General features: G+C 48.0%; 1 protein-coding gene across 6 annotated transcripts in view; it reads left to right on the top strand.

The window, feature by feature from the left end:
- Nucleotides 1-27,015, top strand: part of igf2bp2a (insulin-like growth factor 2 mRNA binding protein 2a) — a 209,393-nt gene that overhangs the window by 95,342 nt on the left and 87,036 nt on the right. For 5 of the 6 annotated variants that reach the window (XM_060827676.1, XM_060827675.1, XM_060827674.1 and 2 more), the window contains exons 4-5: nucleotides 11,777-11,828; nucleotides 26,302-26,365. In XM_060827676.1, coding sequence (XP_060683659.1) covers nucleotides 11,777-11,828; nucleotides 26,302-26,365 — 116 coding nt within the window. Of the gene's footprint in view, nucleotides 1-11,776; nucleotides 11,829-24,342; nucleotides 24,431-26,301; nucleotides 26,366-27,015 lie in introns of those variants that run through there. The other variant, XM_060827678.1, reaches the window with a different exon arrangement.

The raw sequence follows: 27,015 nt of genomic DNA, 5'->3' as shown, positions 1-27,015 counted from the left end.
TGATGGATGTGCCCCAAAATATAGATCCATCACCCCTCAGCAGATCACAATCTCTTGGGACTTTCCTTCAGAATATGGTTTTCTCTTGAGCTTCAACAACTTGCCACCTACCTGGAGACCTCCTTTGTTATTTTACCCTTGACCCTGATGTCGGCTGCCTTAGTTAACTCTTTCTCCTTCCTCGTGACTGACTCCATTCCTCTCTCCGGCGGTAGTCTCAAGGTTCAGCCAATCTGTTTGTCATCTCAGGTTTGCTTTCATGACAAGCTTCGGAGTTCACATTACAGTGGTCAGCACTGCTGCCTCACAGCATCAGGGTCCCAGGTTCAATTCCAGCCTCGGGCGACTGTCTGTGTGGCGTTTGCACGTTCTCCCCGTGTCTGCGTGGGTTTCCTTGGGCGCTCCGGTTTCCTCACACAACCCAAAGATGTGCAGGTCAGGTGTATTGGCCATGCTAAGTTGCCCATCGTGTCAGGGAAATGGGTCTGGGTGGGTTACTCTTCGGAGGGCCGGTGTGGACTGGTTGGGCCGAAGGGCCTGTTTCCATACTGTAGGGAATCTAATCTAATTATCTGGGGTATTGCCGAGATGGCCGGCTGACCCCCCCACCACCCCCCCACTGCCCATCTCTGCCTCTGTCATCGTTGAGCTACTATTGAACGTCCCACCCAGGCTTTCATTGTCAGTAACGCATTGTCTGCATGTCTCCCACTTTCCACTATCTACGTCTGAAGGCATTAAATCTCTGCTGTCCAGCACCTCTTGAATTGAATTTATTGTCACATGTACCGAGGCACAGTGAAAGGTTTGCCTTGTGAGCAATACAGGCCGATCACAGAGTTAAGTAGCATCGATAAGTAAATAGTAGGTAAACAGTGGCAAAAACAAAAACACAGGGACAGGCGAATCCATTCAGTATTGTAACAACAGTCGGGTAGAAACTGTTATGAAACCGGCTGGTGTGTGTGTCCAGGCTTCTGTACCTTCTCACCAAAGGTAGAGGTTGTAGAAAAACATTGCCAGGGTGGGATGGATCTTTAAGAATGCTGGTGGCCTTTCCTTGACAGCGGGCCTGGTAGATGGATTCTATAGATGGGAGGTTGACCTTTGTGATTGTCCAGGCCGAGCTCTCTGTGACCGTGTCCGATCTTGAATGGTACTGTTGCCACATCAGGTAGTGATACATCCAGACAGAACGCTCTCGATGGTGCACCTATAAAAGTTGGTGTGGGGATTCACCGTCATGCCAAATTTTCTCAGCTGCCTGAGGAAGAAGAGATGTTGTTGGGCCGTTGTAACCAGTGCGTCCACGTGAAGGGTCCAAGAAAGCTTGTTGTGGATGACCACTCCCAGGAGCTTGACACTCTTTCCAGAGAGACCAGGCTTTATAGATGTCGATTGTCGTTATCGTGACGGTCACAGTGGCCATGTTTGTTCTGAGCTCTGACAGCTGATTCAATAGTCCAGTCTTCTCATTGGCTTTTTAAGTGATTAAGGAACACAGAAAGCAGCAAGACTGAACCATTCAGCCCCTCTGTCTGCCCTGCCATTCAGTATGAGTATGGCTGATCGAACACTTTATGGGCTTTTACCCACCCCACCCCCATCCTCCTGTACATTTCTGTCATCAGAAATCTATCAATCTATATATATTCAAAGACAGACCTTCCAAGGACTCCTGTGGTGGAGAATTCCAAAGGCTCTGAGAAAAGATACTTGTCATATCTATGCTGAGTGACCATCATGTCGAAGGTATGCCTCTTCCCCACCAGGAGTAACAGTTCACCTCCTACTCCCCTATCTATCCCTTTAGGTATTTTGTAAGTGTCAATGAGGTCACCTGTCATTCTGTAAAACTCTGGAAAATACAGGATCCCTTTGTCCAATCTCTCTTCGTAGCACAGCCCCACCATCCCAGAACAACTCTGGTGACGCTTCATTGCGCTCCGTCTGTGGCAATAATATCTTTCCGGAGGTAAGGAGCACAAAACTGCTCACAGTGCTCTGGCGGAGGGAGGTTTGTGCAGGTTGGATGGCCTGGACCTCAGAGGTGAACCTTTGCGCCAAGATGGTGACCGGGACAGAAAGAAATACGTATGTTCCCCAGAAAAGGAATTTGATACGAAATGCTACAGTCGGTGAGAGAGAATAGACAAGACATGGAAGCACTCGCCCTCTCCCTCGCTTTCCCCAGCCAAGTAGTTGCCAGAAGCTTTAGTAAATCACTGGACGTTTGTGAAGAAATCAGCAGCTACCCAAATGCAGCGAAGGATTATTCTGGCCAAACACATTCAGGCAAATGTGATCACCTCTGGCAGAAACGAATGCTTGTAAAAGGCAATGATTACCGCTATGTCAAAATGCAAAACAAAAAATGCTATACTTAAGTATGCAGTAGGAAAAAACAGAAGGAAGCATGGCAAGGATGATAGCAAGACCCTCCTGGAATGAACGTGATGCTGGCAAAAGATGGACAAATTCGCATTAAAGAGTCCAGAAACCTCCTGACTCAGGATAGCAAATCTAGGAAAAGAATTTCTGGTGGAAGTGATTGGAAGTGGTAGGAGATTGAAACAGCAAAAACAAAAAGACCTCAGAGACACTGAAGAAAGAGAGGGACAAAAATCTGGAGAGTTGCATTGTCAACCGGAGGAAATGAACAGCAGAGTTCAGAATGCACAGGAGGAACTTAGGGACTTTCGAGTTTCTTAGGTAGTTCTCCTATAACATTCCTGTGCGACGCATTGTTAGAGAAAATGGTGCAATAGAAAAAAGAGGGCACCAAAGATATCGGTAAAAATCGAAACAAAAATAGTGGTTAGCCTGACACAAATGATAACACAGTCGAAGTAAATTTTGACCTGTTGTGTAGTACCGTATAGTGTAATTCATCAGAATCTTCAACTGATTACTCTCGATTGGCATCTCTCCCTGTTGGAGTAAGTAAGGACTGCAGATCCTGGAGATCAGAGCTGAAAATGTGTGGCTGGAAAAGCGCAGCAGGTCAGGCAGCATCCAAGGAGCAGGAGAATCGATGTTTCGGGTATGAGTCCTTCTTCAGGCTCATGCCCGAAACGTCAATTCTCCTGTTCCTTAGGTGCACCTCACCCTGTTGACAGCACTACATGCTAGCTAGTCTTCTGATCCCATCTATTGTTAAGCTGCACAAGTCAGATCCCGTAAGGAAACGTACCGTCATAGATCAAGGTGTGGAGGTACTGGTGTTGTTAAAAATCACACAACACCAGGTTATAGGCCAGTAGGTTTGTTTGGAAGGACATGTTTTCGAGGGCTGTTCCTTCGTCAGGGAGCTAGTGGGTCAAAGCACACAGAATGTTGTAGCAGAAGATCGTGGTGTCATGTAACCGATATGATATATTGAACAAATCTAGATTGCTGTTCAGTCTTTTAGAATTGGCTGCAGGTTTCGATTCACTAATAGGTAAATCCCAGAACTTTTTCAAATCACGTTCCTGAGATAACTTAACGTTTTATATTTTAAAAAGTGACATCTCAGCTCAGACAATGTATGAGGATAGGTCTACCTGTATCTCAGTCTTGAGGCAGGCTGATTGTATTTCCAAAGTAGGAATTTATAAAATGTCACGTGGATTGACTGCCTGCAGATTGTGTGCTTTTTGAGTAAAATAGCATGTATCTGCAAATGCAAATTCACCCCATTGACTTATATGTCTGTATGTGTGCATGTGAGGGAGAGAGACTGTGTGTGTGTGTGGGAGGAGTCTCTGCGTGATTGTGTGTGTGTGTGTGTGTCTGTGTGCGTGTGCAAATGTAAGTGTGATGGAGTATAAGCCTGTGAGAGTGTGAGTGTGATGGAGTATAAGCCTGTGAGAGAGAGAGAGATGGAGTATAATCCTGTGAGAGAGTGTGTGTGTGTGCGCGCGCGCGCGCGCGATGGAGTATAAGCCTGTGAGAGAGTGTGTGAGTCAGTGTGATGGAGTATAAGCCTGTGAGAGAGTGTATGTGCGAGTGTGATGGAGTATAAGCCTGTGAGAGAGTGTGTGAGTCAGTGTGATGGAGTATAAGCCTGTGAGAGAGTGTGTGTGCGAGTGTGATGGAGTATAAGCCTGTGAGAGAGTGTGTGAGTCAGTGTGATGGAGTATAAGGCTGTGAGAGAGTGTGTGTGTGAGTGTGAGGGAGTATTAGCCTGTGAGACAGTCTGATAGTGTGTAAGCCTGCGTGAGAGTGTGTGAGACAGTGTGATGGAGTATAATCCTGTGAGAGTGAGTGTGTGTGTGCGCGCGCGAGTGTGCGAGTGAGTGTGATTGAGTATAATCCTGTGAGAGAGTGTGTGTGAGAGTGTGATGGAGTATAAGCCTGTGAGAGAGTGTGTGTGAGAGTGTGATGGAGTATAAGCCTGTGAGAGAGTGTGTGTGCGCGAGTGTGATGGAGTATAAGCCTGTGAGAGAGACTGTGTTTGTGCGCGCGCGCGAGTGTGTGAGTGTAATGGAGTATAAGCCTGTGAGAGTGTGTGTGTGTGTGTGATGGAGTATAAGCCTGTGAGAGGGTGTGTGTGTGTGTGTGAGTGTGATGGAGTATAAGCCTGTGAGAGAGTGTGTGAGTCAGTGTGATGGAGTATAAGCCTGTGAGAGAGTGTGTGTGCGAGTGTGATGGAGTATAAGCCTGTGAGAGAGTGTGAGAGTCAGTGTGATGGAGTATAAGCCTGTGAGAGAGTGTGTGTGTGAGTGTGAGGGAGTATTAGCCTGTGAGACAGTCTGATAGTGTGTAAGCCTGCGTGAGAGTGTGTGAGACAGTGTGATGGAGTATAATCCTGTGAGAGTGAGTGTGTGTGTGCGCGCGCGAGTGTGCGAGTGAGTGTGATTGAGTATAATCCTGTGAGAGAGTGTGTGTGAGAGTGTGATGGAGTATAAGCCTGTGAGAGAGTGTGTGTGCGCGAGTGTGATGGAGTATAAGCCTGTGAGAGAGACTGTGTTTGTGCGCGCGCGCGAGTGTGTGAGTGTAATGGAGTATAAGCCTGTGAGAGAGTGCGTGTGTGAGTCTGATGGAGTATAAGCCTGTGAGAGAGTGTGTGTGTGTGTGTGTGTATGATGGAGTATAAGCCTGTGAGAGAGTGTGTGTGCGAGTGTGATGGAGTATAAGCCTGTGAGAGTGTGTGTGTGTGCGCGCGTGCGATGGAGTATAAGCCTGTGTGAGAATGTGTGTGTGATGGAGTATAAGCCTGTGTGAGTGTGTGTGTGTGTGTGTGATGGAGTATAAGCCTGTGTGAGTGTGTGTGTGAGTGTGATGGAGTATAAGCCTGTGAGAGGGTGTGTGTGTGAGTGTGATGGAGTATAAGCCTGTGAGAGGGTGTGTGTGTGAGTGAGATGGAGTATAAGCCTGTGTGTGTGTGTGTGTGTGTGTGTGTGTGTGTGTGTGTGTGTGTGTGTGTGTGTGTGTGTGTGTGTGTGTGTGTGTGTGTGTGTGATGGAGTATAAGCCTGTGTGAGAGTGTGATGGAGTATAAGCCTGTGTGAGTGTGTGTGAGAGTGTGATGGAGTATAAGCCTGTGTGCGTGTGTGTGTGCGAGTCTGATGGAGTATTAGCCTGTGAGAGAGTGCGCGCGCGAGTGTGATGCAGTATAAGCCTGTGAAAGAGTGTGTGTGTGATGGAGTATAATCCTGTGAGATAGTGTATGAGACTGTGTGATGGAGTATAAGCCTGTGAGTGTGTGTGTGTGTGTGAGAGAGAGAAATGGAGTATAAGCCTGTGAGAGAGTGCGTGTGTGTGTCTGATGGAGTATAAGCCTGTGAGAGAGTGTGTGTTCGAGTGTGATGGAGTATAAGCCTGTGAGAGAGTGTGTGTGCGAGTGTGATGGAGTATAAGCCTGTGAGAGAGTGTGTGTGTGTGTGAGAGAGAGAGTGTGATGGAGTATAAGCCTGTGAGAGAGTGTGTGTGTGTGTGTGTGATGGAGTATATGTGTGTGTGTGTGTGATGGAGTATAATCCTGTGAGTCTGTGTGCGAGTGTGATGGAGAATACGCCTGTGAGAGAGTGTGTGTGCGTGAGTGTGATGGAGTATAAGCCTGTGAGAGAGACTGTGTTTGTGCGCGCGCGCGAGTGTGTGAGTGTAATGGAGTATAAGCCTGTGAGAGAGTGTGTATGTGAGTGTGATGGAGTATAAGCCTGTGAGAGGGTGTGTGTGTGTGTGTGTGTGTGTGTGTGTGTGTGTGTGTGTGTGTGTGTGTGTGTGTGTGTGTGTGTGTGTGTGTGTGTGTGTGTGTGTGTGTATATATATATGATGGAGTATAAGCCTGTGAGAGAGTGCGTGTGTGAGTCTGATGGAGTATAAGCCTGTGAGAGGGTGTGTGTGTGAGTGTGATGGAGTATAAGCCTGTGAAAGAGTGTGTGTGTGATGGAGTATAATCCTGTGAGATAGTGTATGAGACTGTGTGATGGAGTATAAGCCTGTGAGAGTGTGTGTGTGTGTGTGTGAGTGAGAGAGAGATGGAGTATAAGCCTGTGAGAGAGTGCGTGTGTGTGTCTGATGGAGTATAAGCCTGTGAGAGAGTGTGTGTTAGATTGTGATGGAGTATAAGCTTGTGAGAGAGTGTGTGTGTGAGTCTGATGGAGTATAATCCTGTGAGAGTGTGTGTGTGTGTGTGCGCGTGCGCGCGTGTGCGAGTGTGATGGAGTATAAGCCTGTGAGAGAGTGTGTGAGTCAGTGTGATGGAGTATAAGCCTGTGAGAGAGTGTGTGAGAGAGTGTGATGGAGTATAAGCCTGTCAGAGAGTGTGTATGTGAGTGTGATGGAATATAAGCCAGTGTGAGTGTGTGTGAGACAGTGTGATGGAGTATAAGCCTGTGAGAGAGTGTGTGTGTGAGTGTGATGGAGTATAAGCCTGTGAGAGAGTGTGTGTGTGAGTGTGATGGAGTATAAGCCTGTGAGAGAGTGTGTGTGAGACAGTGTGATGGAGTATAAGCCTGTGAGAGAGTGTGTGTGCGCGAGTGTGATGGAGTATAAGCCTGTGAGAGAGACTGTGTTTGTGCGCGCGCGCGAGTGTGTGAGTGTAATGGAGTATAAGCCTGTGAGAGAGTGTGTGTGAGAGTGTGAGGGAGTATTAGCCTGTGAGACAGTCTGATGGTGTGTAAGCCTGCGTGAGAGTGTGATGGAGTATAATCCTGTGAGAGTGAGTGTGTGTGTGCGCGCGCGAGTGTGCGAGTGAGTGTGATTGAGTATAAGCCTGTGAGAGAGTGTGTATGTGAGTGTGATGGAGTATAAGACTGTGAGAGAGTGTGTGTGAGAGTGTGATGGAGTATAAACCTGTGAGAGAGTGTGTGTGTGAGTGTGATGGAGTATAAGCCTGTGAGAGAGTGTGTGTGAGACAGTGTGATGGAGTATAAGCCTGTGAGAGAGACTGTGTTTGTGCGCGCGCGCGAGTGTGTGAGTGTAATGGAGTATAAGCCTGTGAGAGAGTGTGTGTGAGAGTGTGATGGAGTATAAGCCTGTGAGAGAGTGTGTGTGCGAGTGTGATGGAGTATAAGCCTGTGAGAGAGTGTGTGTGTGTGAGTGTGATGGAGTGTAAGCCTGTGAGAGAGAGAGAGTGTGTGAGTGTGTGTGTGTGTGCGCGCGCGCGAGTGTGATGGAGTATAAGCCTGTGAGAGAGTGTGTGAGATGGAGTATAAGCCTGTGAGAGAGTGTGTATGCGCGAGTGTGATGGAGTATAAGCCTGTGAGAGTGTGTGCGCGCGCGAGTGTGATGGAGTATAAGCCTGTGTGAGACAGTGTGATGGAGTATAAGCTGTGAGAGCGTGTGTGTGTGTGTGCGAGTGTGATGGAGTTGAAGCCTGTGAGAGAGTGTGTGTGTGAGTGTGTGTGTGTGCGCGCGAGTGTGTGAGTGTGATGGAGTATAAGTCTGTGAGAGAGTGTGTGTGTGAGTGTGATGGAGTATAAGCCTGTGAGAGTGTTTGTGAGACAGTGTGATGGAGTATAAGCCTGTGAGAGAGAGTGTGATGCAGTATAAGCCTGTGTGAGAGTGTGTGAGACTGTGTGATGGAGTATTGGCCTGTGAGAGTGTGTGTGTGTGTGTGTGTGTGTGTGTGTGTGTGTGTGTGTGTGTGTGTGTGTGTGTGTGTGTGTGTGTGTGTGTGTGTGTGTGTGTGAGTGATGGAGTATAAGCCTGTGAGAGAGTGTGTGTGCGAGTGTGATGGAGTATAAGCCTGTGAGAGAGTGTGTGTGCGAGTGTGATGGAGTATAAGCCTGTGAGAGAGTGTGTGTGTGTGATGGAGTATAAGCCTGTGAGTCTGTGTGCGAGTGTGATGGAGAATACGCCTGTGAGAGAGTGTGTGTGTGCGAGTGTGATGGAGTATACGCCTGTGAGAGTGTGTGTGTGTGCGAGTGTGATGGAGTATAAGCCTGTGAGAGAGTGTGTGTGAGAGTGTGATGGAGTATAAGCCTGTGAGTGAGTGTGTGAGTCAGTGTGATGGAGTATAAGCCTGTGAGAGAGAGTGTGTGTGTGTGTGTGCGCGCGAGTGTGATGGAGTATAAGCCTGTGAGAGAGTGTGTGTGTGTGTGTGATGGAGTATAAGCCTGTGAGAGAGTGTGTGTGTGTGTGTGATGGAGTATAAGCCTGTGAGAGTGTGTGTGTGCGAGTCTGATGGAGGATTAGCCTGTGAGAGAGTGTGCGCGCGAGTGTGATGCAGTATAAGCCTGTGAAAGAGTGTGTGTGTGATGGAGTATAATCCTGTGAGAGAGTGTGTGTGCAAGTGTGATGGAGTATAAGCCTGTGTGAGTGTGTGTGTGTGATGGAGTATAAGCCTGTGAGAGTGTGTGTGTGTGTGTGTGATGGAGTATAAGCCTGTGAGAGCGTGTGTGTGTGAGTGTGATGGAGTATAAGCCTGTGAGAGTGTGTGTGTGTGTGTGTGAGTCAGTGTGATGGAGTATAAGCCTGTGAGAGAGAGTGTGTGTGTGTGTGTGTGTGATGGACTATAAGCCTGTGAGAGTGAGTGTGATGGAGTATAAGCCTGTGAGAGTGTGTGTGTGTGTGTGTGTGGTGGGGTACCTGGAGTGTGACATGAGCCCCAGGTCCTGGTTGAGGACATCCTCATGCTCACCCAACATGGCTGTCAGCCTCTGCTCGGCATCTCTGCTTTGTTGCCCATCCCGAAGTCTGCCTTGGAGGGCAGTCACCCAACGATTGGAGGCCAAATGTCCCTGAGTGCTGACGTGTTCCCCAACTGGAAGGGAACTCTCTCTCACACACAGGCACACACACACACTCTCTCTCTCGCTCTTGCTCTCGCTCTTCCCCCTCTGCCTCTCTCTCTCTCTCTTTCTCTCTCTCTCTCCCTCTCCCTCTCCCTCTCTCTCTCTCTTCCCCCCCAACCCCCTCTCTCTCCCTCTCCATCTCATGTGAGATGCGCACATACACACACTCTCAGACTGTGGGGTGAATTTGCATTTGCAGAATTGTATTTACAACCACCTTGTATTTTGCTCAAAAAGCACACAATCTGCAGGCACTCGATCCATGTGACATTTTATACATTCCTACTTTGGAAACACAACGAGGCTGACTCAAGATTGGATTAGAGACAGACCCTAATGTCTCACCTTTAATGCATTGTCTGAACTGCGATGTCACTTTTTAAATATGAAACCTTATGTTATCTCGGGAATGTGACTTGAAAGAAGTTCTGGGATTTACATATTAATGAATCGAAACTTGCAACCCATTCTAAAAGATAAAAGACTTCACAGCAGGCGAGGATTGCTCTATATATTGTCGGTTCCATGACGCCGTGATCTTTTGCTATACATTCTGTGTCTTATGGTCCCACTAGCTACCTGAGAAAGGAGCAGCGCTCTGAAAGTTTGTACTTCCAAATAAACCTGCTGGACTAAACATTGGTGTTGTGTGATTGTTAATCTGATAGTTGTGTGATTTTCAACTTTAACAACCCCTTTGGAAAGATTGAGAGGACTTTTTGATGCTGGCATTTGATATTGAGCGAAGTCTGAAACTGCTCCCTTTGCAGTGGGATGGAGCACAAGAGGGCGTAAGATATGAGGTGGTTGAGAAAACCGCAATGGAGAGATGAGGAGAATTGTTTCGTACAGCTACTGGTTAGGATCTGGAAAGGCACTGCGTGAAAATGTGGTGGAGGCAGGCTCATTGAGAGCTTTTGAAAAGGAATTGGATTATTATCTGGAAAGGAAGAAAGTGCAAGGTTACAGGAAGAAGGCTTGTCTTTGTAGTTGCGGTTAGTGGTACTTGCTGCTACAGAGAGCCAGTGCAGAGTGGATGGGCCAAATAGCCACTTCCTGTGCTGTAGCCATTCTGAGTAATGTGTCCTGAACTAAGTACTGCCCACCCAAAGACCGTGGCATTGCTGGAAACCTTTTGGCTTTGCATCACGTGCACGCCCCTGTCGAGATGTCCTGGAGGACTCTTGATCAAGGATTGTTGTTATTATGGCAGCGTTTATTGCCCGTCCCTAATTGCCCTGGAGAGGATGATGGGTAGCTGCGTTCTCGACTCATGGCAGCGTGGTGAGTAAGGACAAAAGTACAGGACCGTTGGGAAGAGAGGACCCAATGCTATGACTCTAGTCAGAGTTAATCTTGTGAAGAATGTTTCTGCCACACTAAACAGAGAGAGCTGAGTTAATTCCTAGACCGGCTGTCACCCTGGGAAGATTCATCTCTGGTGTTTGCAGCCTCAACAGTGATTGAGCAACAGGAGAGCAGTGCTTCATTAGAATCCCTATAGCGCAGAAAGAGGCCTTTCAGCCCATCTGAGTCTGCACCGACTTTCCAAAGTGCAACCCTCCCATCCCATCCCCGTAACAATTAACCTGGAGGCTGAAACATTTGGCGTACACCACCCACATGAAGATGAATGTGGCCGACAGACTGTCCATCTTCCTCACCTTCGTTAGGGATGAGTCTGTGGCCATTTGTTAACCTCAACTTTGCAACACACTTTTTTAGCAATGACTATCAGGTGTCCCAAAAGCTCTGCATCTGAATCTTCTACCCTAGACAAATGGGCAGGAGGCTTCTTGGGGGGCCACTAGAAAGTTAATTGGAGCTTGTGGCCTGAATATCATTAAAAAGCAATATGTTTATCGTCTTTATACCAGAGCTCGCATGGGATTTCTTGGCGAATGATTTTACCGATGATGGCTCCCCCACCTCCACCGCACCCCCCTGGCTGTGTGATATGGTGTTACACTCCTGTCTGTCGCAGTGACACTGTGTGAAGCCCCTCTTTGTCTCAGTGTCAAGGTCTGGCACTCCTGTCTGGGTCACATGTCGTAACACTGTCTGATGTCTGGGTGACACATTGTAATACTGCTGTCTGCCTGTTTGGCTGACACGGTATGACACTCCTGTCTGTGGCTGGGTAACACAGTGTAACACCCCTGTTTGGCTGAACATAGAACATTGAACGACACAGCGCAGAACAGGCCCTTCGGTCCTCGATGTTGCGCCGACCTGTGAACTATTCTCAGCTCGTTCCCCCTACACTATCCCATCATCATCCATGTGCTTATCTAAGGATTGTTTCAATCTCCCCAATATGGCTGAGTTGACTTCATTGGCAGGTAGGGCATTCCACACCCTTAACACTCTCTGAGTAAAGTCTCTGCCTCTGACATCTGTCTTAAATCTATCACCCTGTGACATGGTATGGCACTTCTGCCTGTCTGTCTGCGTGAAATGGTGTACCAATGTCTGACTGTCTGGGGATGACACAGTGTCACCCTCCTGTCTGGGTGTCACGGTGTAATATTCCTGTCTCTTTGCTCTTTTCAGGTATTGGATGGACTCCTGGCTGAGTATGGCACAGTGGAGAATGTGGAACAAGGTATGGAGATGTAAGGGGATGGTGGTGAGTCCTTCTGTCTGGTATTTCGTTCTAAAGCCCCTTTGGAACATGAGATCCTGAGTAGCTAGACCAATCTGTTCTCTCTGACCTGCTGTGCTAAGCAGTTCAGTTATGGTTGTTGTCTGTCTGATCTCTGTTTTGCCCTGTTTGATCCAGGTTTGGTGATCTAATGAGTGGAGCTCAAATGATCTAAGAGCCACAACAATCTGTGGGGAAGCTGCAGATTTTCACTCTCCTCGTGTTTTTCTGATTGGCTCCTGGACAATCAGGCTTTAATTTTAAAGTGATATCCCCGTGTTCGTGAATGTCCCCTGTCCAACATGCCACTGCTCAGTAATCAAGGGGCTGAATGGGAAATGAAATGGCAGTTTATGTCTCCCTCTGTTTTGAGTTAACAGCTTAAACTCTCAGGTTTTTGTTGTGCAACTGAGTTGGATCTGTATCTGGGCAGATTCTCCACAGTTCCAGCCCAGCCTCCTCCCCGTTTAAGATTCAGCACCCCACCTCTCCGTGGTAAAGGCTAACAGCCTATCGGCAACGACCTTTATTAATGACCAGAGAAAATTCACCTCAGACATGACTTACCCTCGGCAAAGTGAACTTAGCTCTGTCCCAATGCTCGCTTACCCGATCTTAATGGCAGCTTCCAGTTGCTTGTCTGCACCTGTAGTTACCTGGCTGCTCTGTCTCTCTGTCTCTCTCTCTCTCTCTCTCTCTCTCTTCCTCCCCCCCCCCCCCCACACCGTCCTTAAATCAGTAATTTTCAAATTTGACCATACAGTCCTCAAACTGTGGGAATGTTTACAATTCCCTCACTGACTATCAGTATGAATGTATATCTGTGTGAGAGTGTGTGTGTGTATTTTAGTATGTATGTAAGTAACATTTCCTAAATGAGAAGGTGCGAGCTGGGCTTAAAACTCCAGTTGATTGCAGGAAGGAGAATGATCAGGAGATCCGTGTACCTTAAGCTTTGACAAAGGGTAAGACAATTGAGTAAGAGGATTACACAGACTACGTGCCAGTGGAAACCAGCTGTTCACCACTCAGTCAGTCCAAACTTCATCTGAGCCACCTCCCCATCCCTCCTTGTCCATTCCTGTCTCCCCCACCTAGCTTCAATTTAACAGTTGACTGACTCTCTGGTAGCAGATGATTGTGCAGTCGCTGGATGAAGACGGTGTGGCTTTATGTTGATGATGGTGTTCTTTCCCCCCTCCGCCCAAGTGGGAATACTTTCTCTACCTGCTGTTAACAAGTTGATCATGTTTCAAGTGCCTTCTCAGATTCTGCATTCTCCCACAGTAGTCCACTCCGCCACCCTCACAGACTTGCCTTGGCCTTTGAAGAGAGAGCATCCTCAGCCTGTTCCTCCTACCGCCCAAATGGATAAATCACTCTGTTCTGTTCTCATTTGTTGTGTGTTGGCTTTACACCTTCTCTCATGCCACTATATCTTGCTTATGGCAGAGTAAGTATAACTGGACTGTGCGAGGTGAAACCGAGCTTTGATACATGTCAGCACAACATCCCCAAGTAGTCACTTCCATTGGTCTAAACGTGTGTGCGTGAACACACACACACACACACTCTCACACATACTCACTCTCTCTTTCTCTCTCCCTCTCTCTCTACAGACATACACACACACACTCATTCATGCACACTCATTCTCACACATTGACACACACAAGCACACGCACACACTCTCTCAATCACTCATGTATGCACGCTACGCTCTCTCTCACGCTCTCTCACATACACACATTCACACATACACTCTCTTGCGCGCACACAGACCCTCCCACTCTTTCTCACACACAATTTCACAGACACACTCTCACACACAACCCACTCACTCTCACAGTGTATCATACACACACAACACACACCGTGTTTTTCCCTCTCTCTCTCTCACACACACTCAATCATTCACACTTCCTCTTCCATGCATGCAGTCACTCATTCTGTCTCTCGCTATCTCACATACACTGGTTTTCTCTCATACACAGTCTCTCTCTCTCTTGCTCTCTCGCTCTCTCAGTCAGGGCTCCCTGATTGGACCAGATCAACATGCCTGATCAGGGAACTTGTATTTTCAGAGGTCCACCTCATTACATTCACTCCAACCCTCCCCCTCCTGGGGCGATTTGGGACCGGGTCAGGTTTCCCCACCTCCATCTCTGATATGGGTGGTGTGTAACACCCAGCAGCATTGCTTCTTGTGCACGGAGCAGCTCGCAAGAAATTCATCCTGTTCTTCAGATGGCAGAGGTGTTGAGGCGGCGACATCTGCCATGTCCTTCTCAGATCCCAAAGTATCTTCAGCGCTTGACGGAGAGGGAGAATCCAGGAATTCTGGAACAGTCAGAAAGGCTGGAGAAATCAGGCATGTTTTGTTCCGGCACAGTTTGCCAGTTTGCAGCTTTTGTACAGTCCACAGGTTAGTTCAGGACCACTCGCGCCTACCCAAACTTTATATGTCACTGGACCTGACCGAGTATTGACCATGCCTGTTACCCATGCAGGCCTGTTCCCATGATTCCTCCACCAAACTTCATCCCCGAGGTAAACTGTCTCCCTCACTTCAAGGCGTCTTGCGTCTGGAATTGGCATTCCTGATGCTGTTTCACCCTCTCCCTGGCTCCAGGAGGGTCAGATGTAACCTGGTGTGGTCAGATGTTACCTCCCCCTGAACAACTGTGCTGGAGCTAGCCCTGTAGTTGCATGAAGGGTAATCCTATAACCAAATAAGAACCAGGACCTGGTGAAGCTGTAGTGTTTCTTCAATTTTGCACCGCTCTGTCTGCCACATCATTGGATGATGGAAAATATGGCGCTGCCCTCACGTGTCGAATCCCATTTGACTTTCGGGAATATGCAGATTCCCTGCTGGAATGTGATAGGAGAAAGTGAGGACTGCAGGTGCTGGAGGTCAGAGTCAAAGAAAGTGGTGCTGGAAAAGCACAGCCGGCCAGGCAGCATCCGAGAGTCGATGTTTCGAGCATAAGCTCTTCATCAAGAGTGTGAGGGTCCCAAGGGGGTGTGAGAGATAAATGGGGAGAGGGTTGAGGCTGGGGGGGAATGCGACAGGTAGATGAACGTGGGAAGGGGGTTGGTGTGGTGATAGTTCAGAGCCGAGGGTGGAGTGGATAGGTGGGAAGGAAGGTGGGAGAGTTCAAGAGGGTGGTGCTGAGTTGGAGGGTTGGATCTGGGAGGAGATGGGGGAAGGGAGAGAAGGAATTTGGTGAAATGGACATTGATCCCGTGTGGTTGGAGGCTCACTAGGTGGAAGACGAGGCGTTCTTGATATGCGTTCTTTATCTGTTACCAACACTTCTCGGACTCCATATATTGCACAAAGTGCCTGCAGTTTTTAAATCATCATCCACAGGAATGAACTCTGTGCCCGCCCACCGACTTTGAGTGGGCAGCCCCATGATTAACAACGTTGAGCCCCCATGAAGGGAGCTACATCGCCGACGTGCAGCTGAGTCCAAGGGTTTTCTAGCCAATCCCACGAATGTGGGGGAGCTGCTGGCCGTAATTTCTGTCCTTGTTGGAACTCTGGACACTGTCCCTTCAAAGCAGCTATGTCTGCATTCATTCCTGGTCACCAGACATAACTCCTTGCCAACATCTTCATTTTGGAAACCCCTGATGACCCTGGTGGAGGTCAGCCATGATGACCCTGGTGGAGGTCAGCCATGACCCTGATGGAGGTCAGCCATGATGACCTTAATAGAGGTCAGCATGATGACCTTGGTGGAGGTCAGCCATGATGACCTTGGTGGAGGTCAGCCATGATGACCGTGGTGGAGGTCAGCCATGATGACCTTGGTGGAGGTCAGCCATGATGACCGTGGTGGAGGTCAGCCATGATGACCTTGATGGAGGTCAGCCATGATGACCGTGGTGGAGGTCAGCCATGATGACCTTAATAGAGGTCAGCATGATGGCATTGGTGGAGGTCAGCCATGATGACCCTGGTGGAGTTCAGTCAGTATCTGCTGGTTACCTTTACTCAGAACAATCACACTTGCTCCCCACAATAATATGCCGCCCTCTGCTGTGATATGGTCTTTCTGGGTACAAACAGCTTTCCGTTCTGGCTGTGACAGTCTTTTGCTTTCCCCCATCACCATTAGCTGTTTCAGTTTTGCCAGGACCAGATCTTCCATCGTCCAAAGTCTGATGTTGTCAGCTGTGACCGGTAGTTTGTCCAGAAAATTTAAAACCATTACGGACTTTTCCAGTGGTGGTACCACCAGTGATGTATCAGCCAGTGGGAAGTGGCTCAACGCATCCCCTTTTGCTACTTGGCTTTCTGGACGGGGTTTCTACTAGTCATTATATGTACTTAGTATCAGAGCCAACCTCTGAATTCAGCCTGAAACTGTGGGCGGCACTGCCTTGTCCTCTTTAAGTAGATCTTGCAGGGGTTTCTGGTCTGTTGTTATTATAGATTTCCATCCATAAAGGTGTTGGTGGAACTTCCTGGCTCCAGATATGACCACTAAAGCTTCACTGGGCCATCTGTGAGATAAAGCTACCCCAGTTACCGGGCAGAAGTGGGTACTGCAGATGCTGGAGATTGGAGTCAAGATTAGAGTGGTGCTGGAAAAGCACAGCAGGTCAGGCAGCATCCGAGGAGCAGGAACATCGACGTTTCGGGCAAAAGCCCTTCATCAGGAATTCCGAGACGTCGATTTTCCTGCTCCTCGGATGCTGCCTACCCCAATACTGTGCAGGGAGGCATCACGTGTCAATACTAGATCACACTTGGGATCATAGTGTGCCAACACTGTAGAGGATGATAGCTGTTGCTTCACTTCCCTGAAGACTATGGCTTGGCCATGTGACCATTTTCAATGCTGACCCTTTTCCAGGAGTTGATGCAAAGGTGCCAGGATGGAGATGAGGTTACGTATGAACTTTCTGTCATGATTCACCCATCCAAGGAAAGACCTAACCTCCTGAACAGACATGGGAGCCGGGGTACCTTTGGTCACCCTGACTTGAACTTCCAACAGGTGTAACCTGGTCTTGTTGACTCGCTAACCCGAATAGCTCACTTGGGGTGCCTGGAATACATTTTCCCTTCTAAGGCTTGCGCCCACCCAGGAGAAACATCTAAGGACCATGTCCAAGTTCCCGAAGTGCTCCTTCTTTATCTCCCCTGTAATTAACACGTCATCTGGATGGAGGGCGACCTGAGGTAGACCTTGGAAAATGTTCTCCATCATCCAGTGAAAAACTGGACAGGCTAATGATACCCCAGATGTCCCCATACCTGTTCTCAGGCAATGACGACCAAACCCCTGCCTCCTCTCAGCCAATGACCACCCTAACTCCATGCCTCCTCTCAGCCAATGACCACCAACCCCATGCCTGCTCTCAGCTGATGACAACCAACCCCTTGCCTGCTCTCAGCCAATGACCACCAACCCCATGTCTGTTCTCAGCCAATGACCACCAACTCCATGCCTGCTCTCAGCCAATGACTAACAACTCCATGCCTGCTCTCAGCCAATGACCACCAAACCCATGCCTGCTCTCAGCCAATGACCACCAACCCCATATCTGCAGTGGCACGTATGCATGGTTCATGTCCAGTTTCATGAAGGACAGCCCCCCCCCCCCCCAACCACATTTTCAGATAAACCCTCAATGCAAAGGACTGGGTATTTATCCAGTTGTGAAAAGCAGTTTAGCATTTGTTTAAAATCCTCTGGAAAAGGCAAATCGACCCGACGGGGTTCACAATTGGTACGACTGGTGCTGCATATTTCGCAAACTGGACTGGTTTGATGATTCCAGCCCCCTGATTTCTGCCTCTAGTTTTGCCTATAAGGCAAGTAGCACTGGGCAGGCCTGTGGGATTGCTTCCTGGTCAACATGCAAGGAGGCCTTGGCTCCTGTGATTGTCCCCAGGTCTTCCTGAAAAGCTTCTGGGCATTTAATCAGGACTTCACTCGGGCAGCCATTTTCTAATTAAGTGTTCAGCCAATCGAGGCGAATCTTTCGCAGCCAGTATCGCCCCGTCAAGCTTCAGCCGCAGCCTTTTACTGTAATTAGTGGTTAATGAACTAAGTGCTTTTCGTAAGAGGCCGGAAGAGACGAGGGTTTTCTAGAGCAGTATGTAAACAGTCCGACTGGGGAAGGGGCCATACTGGACCTGGTGTTGGGGAATGAGCCCGGCCAGGTAGATGAAGTTTCAGTAGGGGATTACTTTGGGAATAGTGATCACAGTTCCGTATATTTTAGAATACTACTCCTAGACAAAGACGAGAGGGGTCCTAAAGGAAGAGTGCTAAACTGGGGGAAGGCCAACTGTAGCAAAATTTGGCAGGAGCTGGGGAATGTGGATTGGGAGCAACTGTTTGAAGGTAAATCCATATTTTATATGTGGGAGGCTTTTAAAGAAAGGTTGATTAAAGTTCAGGACAGACATGTCCCTGTGAAAATGAGGGATAGAAATGGCAAGATTAGGGAACCGTGGATGACAGGTAAAATTGTGAGACTAGCAAAGAGGAAAAAGGATGTGCACATAAGACTTAGGCGACTGAAAACAGATGAAGCTTTGGAAGAATATCAGGTAAGTAGGACCATCTGAAACGAGGAATTAAGAGGGCTTTAAAAGGGGTCATGAGATATCCTTAGTAAGCAGGGTTAAGGAAAACCCCAAAGCCTTTTGTTCATATATAAAGGAACAAGAGGGTAACTAGGGAAAGGGTTGGCCGACTCAAGGACAAAGGAGGAAAGTTATGTGTAGAGTCAGAGAAAATGGGTGAGATTCTTAATGAGTACTTTGCGTCATTATTCACTGAGGAGAGGGACATGATAGATGTTGACGTTAGGGATAGATGTTTGATTACTCTAGGTCAACTTGGCATAAGGAAGGAGGAAAGGTTGGATATTTTGAAAGACATGAAGGTGGACAAGTCCTCAAGTCTGGATGGGATTATCCCAGGTTACTGAGGGAAGCGAGAGAGGAAATAGCTGCAACTTTAACAGATACCTTTAGAACATAGAAAAATACAGCGCAGTACAGGCCCTTCGGCCCTCGATGTTGCGCCGACCGAAGCCTACCTAACCTACACTAGCCCAATAACCTCCATATGCCTATCCAATGCCTGCTTAAATGACCATAAAGAGGGAGAGTCCACCACTGATACTGGCAGGGCATTCCATGAACTTCCGTGAATTCTGAGTAAAGAATCTACCCCTAACATCTGTCCTATACCAACCTCCCCTTAATTTAAAGCTGTGTCCTCTAGTAACAGCTGACTCCATACGCAGAAAAAGGTTCTCACTGTCAACCCTATCTAAACCCCTAATCATCTTGTACACCTCTATCAAATCTCCCCTAAACCTTCTTTTCTCCAATGACAACAGCCCCAAGTGCCTCAGCCTTACCTCATACGATCTTCCTACCATGCCAGGCAACATCCTGGTAAACCTCCTCTGCACCCGTTCCAATGCCTCCACATCCTTCCTATAGTATGGTGACCAAAACTGCACACAATACTCCAGATGAGGCCGCACCAGAGTCTTATACAACTGCAACATGACCTCAGGACTCCGGAACCCAATTCCTCTACCAATAAAGCCAAGTACACCATATGCCTTCTTCACAGCACTATTTACCTGGGTGGCAACTTTCAGAGATCTGTGTACATGGACACCAAGATCCCTCTGCTCACCCACACTACCAAATAGCCTACCATTAGCCCAGTAATCCATCTTCTTGTTACTCTACCAAAGTGAATGACTTCACACTTAGCTACATTGAACTCCATTTGCCACCTTTCTGCCCAGCTCTGCAACTTATCTATATCCCACTGTAACCTGCCACATCCTTCTTCGCTGTCCACCACTCCACCGACTTTCGTATCATCCGCAAACTTGCTCACCCAACCTTCAAGCCCCTCCTCTAGGTCATTTATAAAAATGACAAACAGCAGTGGTCCCAAAACAGATCCTTGTGGAACACCGCTAGTAACTGCACTCCAAGATGAACCTTTACCATCAACTACTACCCTCTGTCTCCTTCCAGCCAGCCAATTCCTAATCCAAACCTCCAATGCATCCTCAATGCCATACCTCCGTATTTTTTGCAGTAGCCCGCCATGGGGAACCTTATCAAACGCCTCACTAAAATCCATGTACACCACATCTACAGCTTTACCCTCGTCCACTTCCTTGGTCACCTTCTCAAAGAACTCAATAAGGTTTGTGAGGCACGACCTGCCCTTCACAAAACCATGCTGACTATCCTTGATCACATTATTCCTATCCAGATGTTCATAAATCCTATCCCTTACAATTCTCTCTAAGACTTTGCCCACAACAGAAGTGAGACTCACTGGCCTATAGTTACTAGGGCTGTCCCTACTCCCCTTCTTGAACAAGGGGACCACATTCGCTATCCTCCAGTCTTCTGGCACTATTCCCATAGACAACGACGACATAAAAATCAAGGCCAATGGCTCCGCTATCTCCTCCCTTGCTTCCCAGAGGATCCTAGGATAAATGCCATCAGGCCCAGGGGACTTATCTATTTTCATCCTTTCCAGTATTCCCCAGACCTCTTCCCTACATACCTCAAAGCCATCCATTCTAATCACTTGTGACTCAATATTCACATCAGCAATAGTGTCCTGTTCCTGAGTGAATACTGACGAAAAGTATTGATTTAGTGTCTCTCCAATCTCCTCCGCCTCCACGCACAACTTCCCACTACTATCCTTGACTGGACCGATACCTACCCTAGTCATCCTTTTATTCCTGACATACCTATAGAAAGCTTTTGGGTTTTCCTTAATCCTACCAACCAAGGACTTTACATGTCCCCATCTCGCTGCTCTTAGCTCTCTCTTTAGATCCTTCCTGGCTACCTTATAACTCTCAATCGCCCCAACTTGAACCTTCACACCTCATCTTTACATAGGCCGCCCTCTTCCCTTTCACAAGGGATTCCAATTCCTTATTAAACCACGGCTCCCTCACAAGACCCTTTACTCCCTGCCTGACTGGTACATACTTATCAAGGACACGCATTAGCTGCTCCTTGAACAAGTTCCACATATCATTTGTGTTCTTCCCTTGAAGCCTATTTTTCCAATCCACACATCCTAAGTCATGCCTCACCGCATCATAATTTCCCTGCCCCCAGCTATAACTCTTGCCCTGCAGTGCACATTTATCCCTCTCCATCACTAGAGTAAAAGTCACCGAGTTGTGGTCACTGTCCCCGAAGTGCTCACCTACCTCCAAGTCTAACACCTGGCCTGGTTCATTACCTAGAACCAAATCCAGTATGGCCTCACCTCTTGTTGGCCTGTCTACATATTGTGTCAGGAAACCCTCCTGCACACATTGGACAAACACCGACCCATCTAACGAACTCGAGCTATAGCTTCCCCAGTCAATATCTGGGAAGTTAAAGTCCCCCATAACAACCACCCTACTACTTTCACTCTTCTCCTGAATCATCCTCGCAATACTTTCCTCTACGTCTCTTGATCTATTAGGAGACCTGTAGAAAACACCTAACAGGGTGACCTCACCTTTCCTATTTCTAACCTCAGCCCAAACTACCTCAGATGGCAAGTCTTCCTCCATCGTCCTTTCCACCGCTGTAATACTATCCTTGACAAGCAATGCCACACCTCCCCCTCTTTTACCCCCACCTCTGACCCTACTAAAACATTTAAACCCTGGAACCTGCAATAGTCATTCCTGTCCCTGTTCTACCCACGTCTTTGTAATGGCCACAACATCGAAGTCCCAGGTACCAACCCACGCTGCAAGTTCACCTACCTTATTTCTTATACTTCTGGCATTGAAGTATACACACTTCAAGCCACCTTCCTGTTTACCGGCACCCTCCTTCGAGATCGATGCCTTGTTCCTAACCTCCCTACACTCAAGGTCCTGTACCCTGCAGCATCCTTAAACATGCATGAGGTCCCAGAGGACTGGAAAATTGGTAATGTGGTCCCCTTGTTTAAAAAGGTAGCAGGGATAATCCAGGTAATTACAGACCTGTGAGCCTAATGCCAGTGGTAGGGAAGCTACTGGAGAAGATACTAAGGGCTAGGATCTATTCCCATTTGGAAGAAAATGGGTTTATCAGTGAAAAGCATCATGGTTTTGTGCAGGGAAAGTCATGTCTTACAAACCTGATAGAATTCTTTGAAGAGGTGACAAAGTTGATTGATGAAGGAAGGGATGTAGAGGTCATATACGTGTACTTTAGTAAGGTGTTTGATAAGGTTCCCCAGGGTAGGCTGATGGAGAAGGTGAAGTCGCATGGGGTCCAGGGATATACTAGCTAGATGGAGGGAGAACAGGCCGGGCAACAGCAGACAGAGTCGTAGTGGAAGGGAGTTTCTCAAAATGGAGACCTGTGACCAGTGGTGGTCCACAGGGATCTGCGCTGGGACCACTGTTGTTTGTGATATACATAAATGATCTGGAGGAAGGTATAGGTGGTCTCTGATTAGCAAGTTTGCAGATGACATTAAGATTGGTGGAGGAGCAGAGAGTGAAGGGGACTGTCAGAGAATACAGCAGAATGTCGATAGATTGGAGAGTTGGGCAAAGAAATAGCAGATTGAGTTCAACCCGGACAAATGCGACAGGATGCATTTTGGAAGATCCAATTCTAGAGTGAAGCAGACAGTAACTGGAAAAGTCCTGGGAAAAGCTGATGTACAGAGAGATCTGGATACTCAGAACCATTGTTCCCTGAAGGTGGCAACGCAGGTCATTCGAGTGGTCAAGAAGGCATACAGCATGCTTTCCTTCATCAGGTGGGGTATTGAATACAAAAGTTGGCAGGACATGTTACAGTTATATAAGACTTTGGTTCGGCCACATTTGGAATACTGCGTACAGTTCTGTCGCCACATCACCAAAAGGATGTGGATACTTTGGAGAAGGTGCAGAGGAGGTTCACCAGGATGTTGCCTGGTATGGAGGGTGCTAGCTATGAGGAGAGGTTGAGTAGATTAGAATTTTTTTATTGGAAAGGAGGAGGTTGAGGGGAGATCTGACTGAGATCTACAAAATCTTGGAAGTTATAGACAGGGTAGATGCAAAGAAATGTTTTTTCCAGAGTGGGGGACTCAATTACTAGGGGTCACAAGTTCAAAGTGAAAGGGGAAATGTTATGGGGAGATGTACGTGGAAAGTTCTTCATGCAGAGGGTGCTGGGTGCCTGGAACGCGTTGCCAGCGTAGGTGGTAGAGGCGGGAACGATAGCATCATTTAGGATTAGATTAGATTAGACTTACAGTGTGGAAACAGGCCCTTCGGCCCAACAAGTCCACACCGACCCGCCGAAGCGCAACCCACCCATACCCCTACATTTACCCCTTACCTAACACTACGGGCAATTTAGCTTGGCCAATTCACCTGACCCGCACATCTTTGTGACTGTGGGAGGAAACCGGAGCACCCGGAGGAAACCCACGCAGACACGGGGAGAATGTGCAAACTCCACACAGTCAGTCGCCTGAGTCGGGAATTGAAACCGGGTCTACAGGCGCTGTGAGGCAGCAGTGCTAACCACTGTGCCACCGTGCCGCCCTACTAGACAGATACATGAATGGGCAGGGAGCAGAGGGATACAGATCCTTAGAAAATAGGCAGCAGGTTTAGATAGAGGATCTGGATCGGCACAGGTTTGGAGGGCCGAAGGGCCTGTTCCTGTGCTGTAACGTTCTTTGTTCTTTGGAGTCAAAGTTGTACCCTTAATCTGTAGAAGTTCCCCAGTATATGTTCTCAGTCTAGCAGAGGTCTTGCACAAACTTAAGGGTGGGAGTCCAGAGCGAAGACTGGTCCTGTGATCACTGAAATGGCTGCACTGGTATTGACCCCATTAGAACCAGATATATTTAACCAGATGTTTATTTTGTTTGATTTGGGTGTTGCTAAGCAATTTAACTGTCCCAAATCAGATGTAGGTGGACTTTCTAGGGTATGCAATCTCCTGGATACTATGAGTTCTCCTACTCAATTTTAGGACTGTTTTGCTGCCTGGGGTCTGCATACCGGCAGCAACTACAATGGCTGACCAGCCCAGATCCTGAAGAAAATGTTTACTGTTTGGCCAAGGCTTTACTTTGGGGTTTTGCTGTGGACTGCCCTTGAGTCGCTCTGCTTGGGAAGTGGCCCTCCCCAAGCTCAGTTAGACTGGCACGGATGTTCATTTCCATTGGAGTTCCAGCAACTCATTTTCCAGGGATAAGGGCCAGTTGTAGTTCCTGTTGGAAGTCCAGTTGGGCTTCAGCTGGTCGGGGCTTTTGCATGGCTACATCGTTAATCTTACTCTCGTTGGCATGGAAATAACTCCATCAAGACTGGTATTCCGTCAGCATATCACCCTTTGTTCACACTTGGAGAATCCTTGACACTGACCCAGCTCCCTCGGAGCCAGCTCTCAGAGTGAACAGGACGTCTGACCCTCCTGTTCTTATCTGTCAGCCAGGGCTCCCTGATTGGACCAGATTAACACCTGGCTAACCTCGTGACATCACACCGATGGTGGAGAGGGTTTGGGGAGTCAGGAGGTGAGTTACCCGCTGCAGTATTCCTAGCCTCTGACCTGCTCTTGTAGCCACTGTCTTTATGTGGCGAGTCCAGTTCAGTTTCTGGTCAATGATAATCCCAAGGATGTTAATTTTTAAAAATGAGTGAACAACAAGATGGAGTATAAATTGGGAATGATGAAATTATTCACTTTGCACATGAGAATAAAGTGAAGCTTTTTAAAAACGTGTGAAGCTTGTCCTTAATGTTCAAAGACTGGGGCATCCTTGTGAAGCTTTGATCTTACACTTTCAGTTGAAGTAGTGCATTAAATTCGTGTCAGGGGAAACTTACTGAGAGTCATTGGTTGAGAGCAAGCATGGGTTTGGTGGTCATTGGCTGAGAACAGACTTGGTGTTGGATGTCATTGGTGGAGAGCAGGTTTGGGGTTGGGTATCATTGGCTGAGAGCAGGCTTGGGATTGGTGGTCATTGGCTGAGAGCAGACATGGGGTTGAGTGTCATTAGCTGAGAGCAGGTTTGGAGTTGGTGGTCATTGGCTGAGAACACATATGGGGTTGGTGGCCATTGGCTGAGAGCAGGCATGGGGTTGGTGGCCATTGGCTGAGAGCAGGCACGGGATTGGTGGCCATTGGCTGAGAGTAGGCATGGAGTTGAATATCATTGGCTGAGAGCGGGCATGGGATTGGTGATCATTGGCTGAGAGCACGTACGGGGTTGGTGGCCATTGGCTGAGAGCACGTACGGGGTTGGTGTCCATTGGCTGAGAGCACGTACGGGGTTGGAGTCCATTGGCTGAGAGCAGGCATGGGATTGGTGGCCATTGGCTGACAGCAGGCATGGGGTTGCCACCTAGGTTTGTGGGATGGGTTTGTCAGATGGACTTAGAGAAGTCTGCTGATGGTGGATCCAGTGTGAACCACCTCCACATTGAACTGATAATACAGATTGGGTGAGAAATCCTACAGTTGTTTTGTTTCTTAGAAACAAAGATTTGGATTTATGTAGCACGTTTCAGATCCCAAAGCACTTTACAGAAGTATTTTATCAAGTGTAGTTGCATTGTGATATTAGATATATATATCAGGCATATAAGTCTTAGAAACCAGATCATCCTTTTGATTTTTGTCGTGTTGATTGCATGATTAAAATGTTCAGGATGTAGGAGTTGGGGAGAATCTCTCCTTGGTGAAATAGAGCTGTGGGATCTTTGACTTGGCCTCGGAAGAGGTTTGAACATCTCACCAGAAAGGTGACCCTCCCCCAGCGCCGCATGGAGCATGTGTGTTTCTGTTCCTGCCTGAAGCTCATGGTTATCGGTCAGATCGTGCCAGAGGCCAACACAGCCCCTGTTTTAGATCAGGGCTCTTTTTAGACCGTGAGACAGCCTTCAGCCAGGCTTCACACAGCAGCGATGGGAGTGTCCGAGTTGGGAAAGGTGGGTCAAAGCCATCAAGCATCAGTCGCCAATATCCCACTGGATATCCCACTTCAGTGAACTTTTGCCATTTGGACTTGGAGGTGAGTCCGCTCTTTGCTGACTAGTTTCCAGGGCAAATGATTTGACTGATGCCACAGAATCACTTGATCTTCTTTTGACTAAGTTCCAATGAGAAAACACGGCTGAGAGAGACACCCCATGAACGAACAGTTGATATCAGCCTGTCTTACACTTCCCAACCCTGAGCCATTGAGCAGAAACTGCCAGGTTCAATTTCCTCCTAATGACCAAGGTGAGGGTTTACCTCATCTGCTAAGCGTAAGGGCTTTGCTGGTAGTGGGTTACTGCAGCAGCGTGCTGGCGGAGTTGGTGTCGTGGGGTGACTATGATGGGTTGTTCCAATCAGGTCTGGGTGCAGTCTGCCTGATGTTCTTTTCTCCCTCTTTCTCAGTTAATACGGACAGCGAGACAGCAGTCGTCAACGTGACATATGAAACGAAAGAACATGCAAAGATGTAAGTGACAAACATAGCCTGGAGAAACATTGACAGGAGCTGTCTGCTGTCAATAAGTTGCTCGACATTTTTGCACTCGTATTCCGTTCCGCCCCACGTGACTCCCTGTGTAACTCTCTTATACTCTGCACATTGCTCACACTTGCTACCATTCCTTCATAAAGTACTGTACCCCAGTGTTATATGCTGGCAGCCTTGTCCCCTTTAGTACTGCACCCCAGTGTTAAAGTGATAGACAACCCCCCAGCAGACTATATCCCAGTCTTGTACAGTGTCAAACCTATTCCCACCAGTCCTGTACCCCGTGTTATACAGTAACAAATCTGTCCCCAGCATTGCTGTACCTTACTGTTAGACAGTGGCAGAACTGTCCCCACCAGTACTGTGCCCCAGTGTTATACAGTAACAGACCTGTCTCCACCAGTACTGTACCCCAGTGTTATACAGTAACAGACCTGTCCCCACCAGTACTGTACCTCAGTGTTATACAGTAACAGACCTGTCCCCACCGGTACTGTACCCCAGTGTTATACAGTAACAGACCTGTCCCCACCAGTACTGTGCCCCAGTGTTATACAGTAACAGACTTGTCCCCACCAGTACTGTACCCCAGTGTTATACAGTAACAGACCTGGTCACACCAGTACTGC

Source organism: Hemiscyllium ocellatum, chromosome 7, assembly GCF_020745735.1.
Source record: "Hemiscyllium ocellatum isolate sHemOce1 chromosome 7, sHemOce1.pat.X.cur, whole genome shotgun sequence".
NCBI classification, from domain to species: Eukaryota; Metazoa; Chordata; class Chondrichthyes; order Orectolobiformes; family Hemiscylliidae; genus Hemiscyllium; species Hemiscyllium ocellatum.
Note: the sequence above shows the minus strand (reverse complement) of the source record. Positions and strands in the feature narration are given on the sequence as shown.